Source organism: Macrobrachium rosenbergii, chromosome 33 (assembly GCF_040412425.1).
Source record: "Macrobrachium rosenbergii isolate ZJJX-2024 chromosome 33, ASM4041242v1, whole genome shotgun sequence".
Taxonomy (NCBI): Eukaryota; Metazoa; Arthropoda; class Malacostraca; order Decapoda; family Palaemonidae; genus Macrobrachium; species Macrobrachium rosenbergii.
Genome location: NC_089773.1, coordinates 13,641,128 through 13,653,699, shown reverse-complemented (window position 1 = coordinate 13,653,699; position 12,572 = coordinate 13,641,128). Strand labels below are relative to the sequence as shown.

The window sequence follows — 12,572 nt, the reverse complement described above, 5'->3', positions numbered from 1 at the left end:
GGAGTTCAACTACTTTAGTTGCACCTAAGTATTTCACAATCTTTTAGTGTCCTCTCTTAATTCTTTATTGTGTAAATTGTATATTTCTTTGTGCCAATGTCACCTCCTCAAGTTCTAATCATTTTTAGTATACTTTCTTCAAATTTAATTATTGTTGTGGCTTCTGTGATGCAGTTTGATAAGTTCTCACTCATTTTCTCTTGTAAAATTTGCACATTCCCTGGGAATGCTTCTCTTTCATTTGTATTGTCAAGTTCTACAGTTCTTTAATTTGACTGAAATCATGAAATTTGGTGAATTTGAGCATTTCAGTAGAGGGCAACAATATAAGACATTTAGATCTTGGTTTACGAAAGCAACATTTTAGCATGTAGGTCCTCCCTGATTGAGTATTGAACACAAACATTGATTTTTTTTTTTGAGATATGGCTAATTGGACAAGAACGCTAATCCCCTAACAAGGTTATACCTAAAGAAAAGAGAGTGTTGCTTCACCCTAAAGTAAGTGGTAGGACTGCCCCTTGAAAGAGTTGTACCAAAGGATTTGAGTGTTATGATTAAATAACATTGTGGAGAATATTGTAAACTCAGCACCCAAGTTGGACCCTTTTCTTGATTAGATTTTAATGGAAATGCAAAAATGAAATACTAGGCTGTGTTGTAAGTTTATGTAGGGGTATTATGAGTAAAAAAGTTTTATTACTGTGAAGAAATTTTGTTTCAAGTTGGTCTTTCAGTGTGATGCATAATTAGGTATACGCTTAAACACGGAGTAATCTGCCTTTGCCTATTGCTCATGTTGTATTTATTTTTTACATTAGTGTCTTTTCTTTCTTTATAAGCCTGCCTGCCTTTAGATTTTTCATTTTTTCATAGCACACACATACATCTTATGTTTTTCATGCTTATATCCTTTTTTTTGTCACGAAATCACCAATTTAATTATTATCTTTTCTTTTTGACAAGGTAAAGATTACTCTTCGACCAGACGGTAATCCAAACAAAATGGTTTTTGCAACAAACTACCAATTATCTTGACTGAAAAGGGCGATGAAAATCCCCTGTATGGTTTATTTATGTAATAAGTAGTTTCTTGGATGCCTTGGGTAGATTTTGTACATAAATCTTGAGCACACAGGCACTTAAGTGATGCTCTCTGTATTAGCCTGTGTGAGAAACTTCATAATGACCCTCTGTAAAGAACAATGGGTGCTGTGCTACGGGGGACCTTGGTTTGCCAAATTTATTCTTAATGAGAAAACTAACAATCACATAAAGGGTAAGGGTCTTTGGTGCTCAATACAGGTACGATACTTAACCCATCTTTACAGAGAAGGGCGGTTGGAAATTACCACAATAACCAATTTTATTAACATTTCTAGCACAGTAGATCTTTTGTAAACGAAGTGCTCGTGTATCCACCGGAATAATGAGAGGTTGTTGCAGTTGGAGAATTTAATATTTTTATCATTTTATTTTTATTTCTTTATCCATAAATGCACGCACAGTTCCCCGTGTTTAATTTCCATTACCGTCCATCTGTAGACTTTTCTCTTTTTGTTCCCGACGTTTTCCTGTAGGTGAGCCGCAGAGCGAGGACGAAACAGATAAGTTGTTGAACCGTCGTTCATACAAACACAAACCCCTCATTATATCTCTGGATATTAATAGAGAGTGTAAGTAGCTCCTTCCTTCCTTGCCGTGTGTAAACAGCACTTTACGTCTGCGTGCTAGCGTACCTTCCAAAGTAGGCCACTAACCTTGCACGTCTTCCTCCTCTTGTGCACGAAGCTCGGAGCATGCCGCTTTTGCAAGCTGTCGGAATAAACTTGCTTACTGATTCCACCCTAACTGAATTGAAGGAATAACCCGACGTCGCCAGCCCTCGTTGGGGACGCGTTCGAGTTGCGTTGTCTTAACTGTAGTATGCTGTATCAACTTGTGTACATCTGATGTAGTAAGTATGTAAGGGCAAAATGTGAGTCATTCCTCACTCCTCCTGTTGTATTTGATCGTTGTGAACACTACGCAGTGTAAGTTATCAATGTTCTGATATTTTCATGACGTCTAACAAGTTTTCGTTTGGGAAGGACTGCAGTTTTTAATTTTGGAGTTGCTGGAATGATGCGGGCATGAAAAATCCCTGACTTTTTTGTGAGTCTTTTTGTAAATTAATCATCTTTTGTTTTTTGTGGAGTCTGGGCAGAGTGGGAGTGGTTATTTGGAGTGTAAATACACAGCATATATTTAAGATATGAATCCAGAATAAAATCGAATCATGAGTCTTACTGAGTGAGGGATCTAGACAATACAGTAATTATATATTTCCTGCCTTTCATCTCAGGAGCGTGATGTCTTAAAGCAGTCATACGCCTACAAGATGTTACCTGAGAAGTATGTGGCTGTTGTCGGTTTCATTACCATTTTAAAATCTTGGTTTGCTTTGCCCTCAGGATGAACAATATTGGAATAATCATCAGTGGGGACCTTTAGCATTTTAGCAGCACATCAAGACCATGTCACATCATTCTTCTATGTCATCTTTTAAGCATATAAATTTACACAGTGAAAGAGACAGCCGCTGAACTGTTTAATCTGAGGAATCTGCTCTCTCGAGAGTAATCACTGAAATCCCAGCGATAAGTGTTATGGAAATTAAAAAAAAATATATATTTTTCTCTCGCTGATAGCAGTGTTATGCTGTGGTTGAGTATACCCATTACTTTGCAGTGACCTTTGAATTTGAACCTAAAAGGTTCAAAAGTTTCTCATGATGAGAGGCAAGGAGCAGGTCATTACACTGTCACACAATATCCTAACGGCCCCCTCTCCACCCAAGCTAGGCCTATGGGCTCCCCCCCCCATCTATAACCCACAGGGGTATTAGAATCCAGTTTTTATTAGCTGAGCTGAGGATGACAATTAACTCTTAATTCCTCTCTTTCTGTATATTTGTCTTCATTTATAAGTTTTTTCATCTTTCCATGGGCATTCTACCTGTGCTTATGATAGCTACAGGTGGAAGTTGATCAAGATATGATAAGGTATTCATCATTTTTTGCAATACAAAAACAAAAATTGAAGTGAGCATCTTCTAAACAAGGCATGTCAGAATTGAGTTTGTGCATGAGAATGGGTTTACTCTTGAAATATACTTGTAGGATCATAGACGATATGAACTAACACTGTAGTCAGTCTTAATCATTCTTGTTGCTTTAGGCATGGGTAGGGCATATCTCTACGATTTCTGACTCGCTACTTGAGCTGTGTATGAATGTATTCAAATTCTTAGGAAGGGAGAATTTTCATTGATTGCATCAGTGTTATCAGAAATCCCTGACTTCTGCCATTTTGCAATTTGTAAATAGAGATGAGATTTGATTTTAACTGCTTTAAATGATGTGAAGAACTACAAAGAATTAGAAATTTGAAGATGTACTATGTTAAGTATGAAATATAGTTACATAAAAAAAGGGGTGCTGTGTTAATCCAAAAAGATTAACAAATAATTGGCTGTTAAAACCAAAGGTTTTCCTTATTTTCTTCCTGGTGGTTTTGTTAGGACACATACCGAGCAATCTTTGAGCTCACATTATATTCCCTTACGCAGTTTTAAGTTTTTGGTGCTGTTGGAAGCTTTTTTCTTAGCCCCTGATACTCAGTAGGTGGAATCACTACAAACTGAAAAGTATTAAAGGTGCTTTATCTATTTTGATCCGTGATGGTCTGTAGTAGGGTCATTCACAAGTAAAATTTGGTCTGGGTAGCACTTCATCCACGATAGCTAGATCTCTACATGGTAAGGCAAGACAGGTCCCACCTATATTTCCCTCCTTGTCTGCTATATGTTTCTGTACGTGGGTGGTGAAGGGATTCTTTCAGTATGCACTGTAAAATTTGTCTCCTATTTTGTTAAATATATAGTTTGTGATAAGGAATAATTCTGTTATCATTCAGAAATGTTGTCTGTAATTTGTCAGTAAAAGATGATAAAAAAAAAGTCATCTCAGTATCTTGATTTCCTTTCAGTAGTTGGAGGAAGCACGTCGAGCAGTGTGTACAGCGACGGAACCCTGGGCAGGCCAGGATACTCGCTGCCGCAGTTTTCGGGCACGGGCAGTCAGGGTTACAATTCCCCTGCAGAAAACCCGTACAGTCCCAACCCCACAAGGTACTGTTATGTCAAGAGTTTTGTGCGTACAGGTACATTGCTTCTTTATGGGTAAACTGTGCAGTTTATCATTTGAATATTTTAAAATGTTAGGTGCAGGTTTTTCTGAATGATTCTCTTCCATTTTTTAAAATTTTTGGAATGTAGCCATAAAGCAAATAAATGAAGATGTAACTATTATATTACATTAATTAAAGTCTACAAAAGTACAACACACTTAAAAGAAAAAAAAAATGTATACAGTACTTATAGATCTAGCTAGATTAGTTTATTTCTTTGAAGGTTAGCAATTTCGTGACGTGCATCTTTTCTTTTTTGAATCTCGCAGTAGTGGACTGGGGTCCATCGTAGGTCCTAGCGGCATGCCACACGATGGCATGCCTATTCCCCCTCAGCCAACCCAGCCGTTATTAGGAAATCTTGGAGGACCCTCCAGCTCTTCACAATTCAAGTGAGTTCGTTATGTCATATTAATTTTGCTTGTCTCGTGAGTTTATTGATAATATTACTAACAATTAATACTCAGTTTTCTCTGTAAACAGAAGTTTGTATTTTGTTATTTGTACAAGTTGAAAAGGATTATTAGGGACACAATATGGTATGTTGACAGGAGTACTCTTCAGAATTCCTGCTATGAGAAATTGTGGCAATTTTATCACAGCATATGTTTGGGTATGGTGTAGTTGCTTTGTTAAACTGATATTACCATAATTTACACAAGATGTATGAGTTTGTCACTTTGTTAAGAATAACAAAGGATGTTGTCATATGATTAGTTTTCTATTCCTTCTCAAAAACAGCATGTAATTGAAAAATGGGGACAGTTGTACATGACCCACTTGAGTGTGTTTCAGCGTAGACAGTATACCATGTTTTGTGTGGCTCTTGGAGAAAAATCTTATTACAACAGATTGTCAGAATCAACAATTTCGTATTATTTATTTACTATACAGTACGAGTTCTAAAGGAATAATCATTTGGATAAGATCAAACGTATACTTATAAGACCAAACTCGTGAGGCTTGCTATGAGTTAGGAATTTCAACTCATGGTCTGGTTAAAATATTGAACAGAGGCATTTGTCAGAACCAAATTCATTTTATAGTTACCGTACACTGTACAATATAAGTTCTTAAGGTATAATTAACACTATATTACCTGGTTAAAATATTGAACGAAAGCATTTGTCAGAACCAACTTCATTTTATACAGTAACTGTACACTGTACTAAGTTCTTAAGGTATAATGAACAGTATATTATGCCATATGAGAATTAGGAATGTTAACTCATGGTCTGGTTAAACCATTTCACAAAAGTGTATGGTTGGCTAATAAAGGACTTCTCCATCTTTCAGTTCTATGAATAGTGAAGGCAGTAGTACTTTAGGTAAGAGATCTGGGAATCCATTAAGGAGTTTTAGCGTCCCAGCGCCACCACAGTCCGCTCCTACTACACCTCAGCCCAAACACATTGGTAAGTTCGAGCACATTGTTTTAAGAGGCTTTGTTAGAATTAGCTTGATCTCAAGATTTTGTATGCAAGAATCGCAGACTTGAAGATGAACCGTTTAGCGAGTTTGATTCGGAACGTGAACGTAATTATGTATTGGTGCTTTTGTCAAGCGAAATATTATGCTTCAAGTAGACTGAAAGTTCTTTCCCATAATTTGTTCTTCCTCAAGTATAATCTTTCAAGAGGTCCCTTTTTATCGTTTTGTCTTTTATTTCTTGTCTTCATCAAGCCTGGGATAGATGAGGACTGACAATGTTTATTTTAAAATATTCAGGACAAAATTTCCAATAAATTTCAACCATTTTCTTCCCCCTAAGTTGGCAGACAAGGGGCGGGAGTAACGAGCCCTTTCAAGAAGCCCTTGGTTGGAGGATCTTCGGCCCTTGCAGGAAGCAACGGCGCGGGCGGACCAAGTGGACGCTGGGGCGGTCCAGGCATGAGAGTCGACTCTCTGCCGGAACATGAGGTAAACAAATACGTCTTGTTGAATCGTTTGCCATTTTTGTTTTTTGTAAAGTACCCAATAGTCTGTAATTGCAATGGGTGAACATTCTATTTTATCTTTTGCAAGAAGTAAGGTACTCTGCAAAACACTTGTACAGTATATTTAAACGTTTTCATTCACTGAATTATATGGAACCAGGATAAATGTTGAAAGTTAAGATCTAATTTTTCATTGCAGTGGCCAAACCCTTTGGGTCAGCCGTGTGAAAAAGTTAAAAATGTTGTGAAATAATCCTTTTAACATTTTAATATTAATAATGTGTTAATTCATACTTGTATACCTTACAATATAATCCTTTTGTTTTTGTATTTCAGGAAGCAAATGAATCACTTTTACACGCGTATTCAACTGAAGAGCTTTCTCAAGAAATGGCCAACTTGGAGGGCCTGATGAAGGATCTGTCAGCAATCACAGCCAATCAGTTCAACTGCTGAAAAGTAGACAGCCTATCTCCTCCAGGGTCCTTCGCGAACTTTACATTTCGTGTAGCATATTTTAAGAGTGAGAATGACGTGGAGAGAGAGAGAGAGTGTTAATCTAACTGTGTCTTTGTGTACAAAACTCTTTTTAATTTGCGAAAGAGTACGCAGACGTTTTCAGAGGACGCACACAAGTGAAACTCAGCTAGCCCAGTGGGAGATGTGTTGCATCGGTGTCAGTTTGTAATGCCGTGGCGCAGACAACTCCCCCGCTAGCGTGACTTACAGACTGCTTGTGCACAAAAAATCCGCCTGAGCGAAAGGTCGACGTTTTCCTTTCCCCGCTGCGTCAGAGGCACGGCGAAGCTTTTGTATAGAATACTCATAATTTTAATGTAGAAGGCATCTGACAAGAATGCTCTCATTTTATATTTATTTATTTTTAACTGTTTTATTTTAGATACTTTGATCTGAAATGTAAAAGAAATGTAAGAAATAGTCATGGCATGAACAGTGGTTTCAAGTGAATCACAGTACAGTAGTTACGAGAAGCAACTAGCGAAGACAAAGAGACACGAAAAGGAAAATAACCAAGTCAAGGATCTTCCAGACCAGTTTCTGTGCAATTCTCCGCATCAGTTAAAACTTAAGGGAACTTTTTTTTTTATCGTACTTTTAACAGGGATTTCATTCCAGAACTTTGACGAACAAAATTTAAACCACATTGACTCTGTAATTGAGGGAGTCCAAGCGTCGTTGTAACTTAATGCTAATACATATTGATCTCTCAGGGAGGAGCCAGTCGATGACGTGAAGTAAGCTTACGAGAAGAATCCAGCACCAAATTAACCTAACCTTGCGTAGCCTAACGATTTTAGAACTTCCTTGTCTGATTCAGGTATTTTTTTAACTCTGCATTTTTTTTTACTTCATATACATTACGGTAGCGAAATACTAGGCTATGCATATTTAGGTTAGCGAGTAATTTCGTTTAAGTGTGATTTGTAACGATGGTTTTGTTCGCATGGAAAGTTAAAACAAAATAAGGAGAGGTATTGTAGTTCTTTTGGGAAGGTTTGTAGTACTTTATACGATATAGTATGTGATTTTTATTTAGTGCCTGTCGTCAAACGAATGCCTCGGAATGGCGAGTGTGCAGTGGTTTGTAAGACCACACTCGGTAGTTTTGATTTACTGTAAATGTATGATTTTATGAATTTCATTACAAGACGTTTTGAAATTCTAAGCTCCGTGAAATTTGGTTTGGCATTTTTGAGTAATTTACATGAATTATTTTAAGATGAGCTTTAACGCAAGTTCATTTTTGGCACTTCTGAGCAACCTGTAGCTAAATGTTACAACAAGTGGCCAATACTAGCGGCGGAAACTGAAGTCGCACAAGTGTTCTTGGCAAGACGCTGAGAGGTGCCAACAATATGCTTGCGTGAAGCCACCTTTAATTAGAAGAAAATTGAAACTCTGGGTTATTTTTCCTTTTCTGTCAAGTGACCAGACAGTTTTGGGAGAGAAAATGTTACGAAAGCGCTGTTCGCCTGGTTCTTGCAGACTACAGAAGCGTACGTTTGCGTTGTAGTGGATGCGCTCTGATGAAGGGATATACCCTACAAACACAGATGCTAAATTTAAGAAGCTAATCGGTGTTTCAAGAGCTACGCAAGATGTGTGACCTACAAACATGGCCGAAGAACATCTGCTGAAGAAGTGATTTAAATTTTACTGTGAAGAATCCGTAATGTTTTATGGTACTTGGAATATTGATTTACGGTTTTTAAATGCCTCTTCCATAGATTTCTAAAAAGGTAACCAGGGAAATGTTTTTTGACATTATGCAAATATTCTGTCAAGCAGACTATATATATTTTTTTGACAACAGAACTTGCTTTAGTGAAGTTGAAATAGCATGGCTTCCATATATTAATTAGTGATGTCCTCAAATTGACTGGATTCAAGTGTATTTCCTGTATGAAACCTGTAATGTTTTGCATTTATTTAAAAGTTCGTTTTTGTATGAATTAGGTATATTGAGATCTGGACTAGTCATTTTGCAGTTGGTGGTGAATTATGTCATGGAAATCGGTGTATGGGTTAGCAATTGTACGGGGCGTCTGGGTTTTTTTACGCTGGGAGTGAGAAAGAGGTGGTTTGTCGACACCTAAATCATCCGATCATGTAATGTAGACTTGATGATAAGTTGCCATGCTTGAAGTTGTCGATAATACTGTATGCTGTAGCAGTTCAGGTGTATGTGCTCAATTTTATGAGAGTATACGTGAAGTAATTGGTGACCAGTCGGGTAGACTTACTTTTTGCAATGACACTTGAGGGTTTTCCAGTGGTTCAGTTTTAGATTCCCCTTCCAAAAATGGCTTCAGTTTTAATCTCGTCAGTTTTTATGACTGCACTTTTAAGAGAGATTTTATATTTGTGTATACCATACATTTTTATGAATTTTTAGGTCTAGATGATTACTTTCTTTGTTCGTCAAGTGTAAAACTGTATCAGTTATTGAGCCAGTTTTGTGTACTACCGTCTCATCCGATTACTACACACATACTCTCGTCTGTGCGCCTGTGTGTGTGTTCAGACTTTATGTGCATTTATTGTAGAAGTAACCTAAGAAAGTTTATTACCAGAATTTCCTTCCAGACTATGAGTTTTTACATAGTGACAATAAGACGGTATTTTTCATACCGTCGATTTGAGGTAATGCCGTGAAAGCTTCTTTTTTCTTGCTATTTCTCAAAATGTCGAAGGTCGCAGGTGTATGGTTTAGCCCTCTTTATTTAAAGATTTAGTTTAGCAATGTGAAAAATAGTCAAATTGGTTATTTTCCATGAACGTTTTTACAAAATTCTAAGCATAGACAAATTGTCTGCATAATTTTTATATACCAGTTTTGTTTTTTAAGATAAGAGAAATAATTTAAAACCATTTTAGCAACCCATGGAGTGTCCAAGGAGTTGGATTCTCGAATTAGTCATGACATGCAGTTATCATTGTTTCAATTCAGCCATGTGAATTGGTCACTTTTGTTCCTGGAGCACCAAAATTCACTTGTTTAAAGTTGTCAGTTGCAATTTAAATTTTAGGAGCCATGATTTCGATAATGTAAGGCCTTTGAACCTTCAGTTTTTATTATGAAACTTGAAAATATTCAGGAACGAGCTGTAAAGTTCTCGTTTACTGAAGGCTCAGAGTTTACGAATAAACATTATCTTGTTATCAATGAAAATTTTATACCAAAGTGAACAAAACTGTCTAAAACGCTGCGCCATTTTGGCCCAGAAACAAGAAAATTTAGTTTTCAGGCAACAGACGTGACCAATGACTTCATGTCGAACATAAAATACAGAATTCAGATGTCACATTCATTGCAAAATCCTTGTGATGGTTAGTACATTATAGTTTTTCTCATAGCCATTCTCATGTCATTGTATTTCATATTCATGTCATTGTATTTCATATTCAACATTTTTTGTTTTGTTTTTATAAGGTTTCTTGAATTGACGTTTCGGTTTAATTCAAGAAATGGGATTGTGGCTGATGTCCTTATTGAGTTACACACAAAATGGGAAGTATATGGACGGTGTTTTTTCCAAAATAAAAAAAAAATGTTCCCATTTAACAAGTTGAATTAGCGAGGAGACAACCATTAAGTTTGCTGTGTATTTTGAGCAGTTTTTTATTGAAAAAAAAGTTAAACAAGTGTATTTTCAATGTAGATATTGGTCACAAGCACAGTAGGAAAAGAGACCTACTTGTAAAAAAAAAAAAAAATATGCATTTTACTCAAATGCTCAAAAGCTATGATTTTAAACATTTGTATGAAGATCAAATTTAATACAACTTGCCATGTATATAAATTTAATTTACACTAACTTTGTACGTGATCTTATAGGGTTAATGACGCTCATTTTGTACAGTAGTATTGTGTGATGTACGGTCATGGGATCGAGGAATTAGTGGCTTGCGTGTAACCCTTTTACGTAGTTACGAAAGCTGTGTTCTTGGTTTGATTCTCATCTTTCGTACTTCTTTTGTGTATAGATTTCGTACGAGGACGCAACCAAATTGATTCCGTATTCTTTTCTTCAAGTGCAACTACAGACCAGTTATAATGTTCTAAAGTTAAAGCTGCATTTTGGCAGATATTGTGTACAGTACACTGTAAAATAATTGATAGGTAGATAGAATTAAAAGCGTGGTTACAGTATATGGGTGACGATAAAAAGTTTTAATTGTATTTAATTCACTTGTTGAAGATTATGCAAATTATCAGTCATATTTAATTTTACACGCATAGGTTTTGTAGTAGGTTCTAGCCAGTAAGTGGAATCTGGTAGACTTTCGTTGAAATTACACAATCATTAATTTTTTCGTTTACCTATAGAAAGTGGCTTTTTAACCCTTACCTGCCTCTTCTTGAAATGTGTAAAGGGAAAATCTGTTATCTCTTTTTAATATGGAGCTTGATTGGATGTCATTCTCAATATATATTTTATTTTGAATCATCATGCCTTGTTTTGTCATTGAACGAGGAAAGAAATTACAACTTTTATTTTAAGTTTTAAACTGAGGTATTGTTCTTGGAGAGCTGCGCTATGGCAGAATTTTTACATTTAGTGATTTTTGGCAGGTTATTTTTTCTCTGATTTTCAATCTTGGCTTGTATTTATAAATCTTTTTGACTGACTTTCGTCTTAGAGAATTATCTCGAGGTTTATATTTGATAATTTTACAATTTTCCATATTTTTTGTCTGCAAACTCACCTGTATATTTTTATTTACATGACCCAGAATTCTTTTTTTACAAAGAGCACAGTTTCAAGTTAACACTGAAACATATTTAACATGTTAAACCAGCATGCACCCATCAGGGAAGGCCAAGATTGGTCACAACGAGAAGACTGTACGAATCCAGAGATTAACTGGGATTTAGATAACAAGTTCTTGTGTAGTCACAACACCATACAGTTCACCTCAGATCAGAAATAATAGTTCACAATGGCACTTCAGACCAATTGGGAACTCAAGTTTAAGGCAAGATAAATTATTGTCATCCTCCAGCGAAGTGAATCTTTTAACTGGTCGGATTATGATTCAAGTCATTAGAACACTTTTTATAATGAACCTTAATTCGATGAAATGTCGTCAATTCGTTGAACAGTGCATACGGTTATATTTAAAGTTATACGTTTTGCATTTTATTTTTTTGTTTTAAATCTCTTATAACCACTTTGTTTCTCTCGCTAGTCATTCCTCGTGTTCGTTCTCCAGTCGCCAATGAAAGCCAGAAGCCCAATCTAGAATATTTTCTACAAATTTTGTAGCATTTATGTCAGTCCTTTATAGATACAGCGTAGGCTCAGACTAGCATTTATACATACCAGGACATTTATTTTTAAGTACAAAATATAGTTAAGCTATCACAAAAAATTACTGGTACAAATTTAATTTACAGGATATTCCATTAATGATATTTTTCACTGCACACGACGCAATTCTTTTCCAGTCTGATCCCACACGTTAGACAATAAAAGTTTTATTTTAACCGTTATATGATGAACTGGCAGCTCACCTATTCTTTTTTTAACTATCGTAGTTTCAGCCACTAACTCCTCATGACCACGTTCCTTCCAAGAACTCTCTTGTAAACATTAGTCACTTGAAATGTTTTCAATGAAGCGAGATGTATTTGGCAACCGTGCGTTTTATTTTCATCGCACCTTCCCCCTGTGCTCTGTCACCTCACCCGTGACTTGGAATCCTTAAGTTTCAGTGTTTCAAGGTTTCGAAGATTCGTCACGAGGACTTTTGTCAGTGAAGTTTGTTCTTCTTGGATCTGTTGGTACTAGAAATCTGATGTTCTTACTTTGTGCAGTCTTGACAACAGGTAAGACTGCAAGGCTTATCATTATCATAGAGGTAACTTGAAACCATGCA

At 36.2% G+C, this 12,572-nt stretch overlaps 1 protein-coding gene across 7 annotated transcripts in view; it reads left to right on the top strand.

Annotated features, from left to right (window-relative positions):
* fra (frazzled) overlaps window positions 1-10,501 on the top strand; it is a 123,605-nt gene extending 113,104 nt beyond the window's left edge. For 2 of the 7 annotated variants that reach the window (XM_067133482.1, XM_067133480.1), the window contains 6 exons: window positions 1,581-1,676; window positions 4,030-4,171; window positions 4,500-4,622; window positions 5,527-5,645; window positions 6,002-6,150; window positions 6,504-10,501. In XM_067133482.1, the coding sequence (XP_066989583.1) occupies window positions 1,581-1,676; window positions 4,030-4,171; window positions 4,500-4,622; window positions 5,527-5,645; window positions 6,002-6,150; window positions 6,504-6,623 (749 nt within the window). In that variant the 3' untranslated portion in view covers window positions 6,624-10,501. The remainder of the gene's footprint in view (window positions 1-1,580; window positions 1,677-4,029; window positions 4,172-4,499; window positions 4,623-5,526; window positions 5,646-6,001; window positions 6,151-6,503) is intronic. The other 5 variants (XM_067133486.1, XM_067133484.1, XM_067133485.1 and 2 more) reach the window with 3 other exon arrangements.
* Window positions 10,502-12,572: the final 2,071 nt, after the last annotated feature.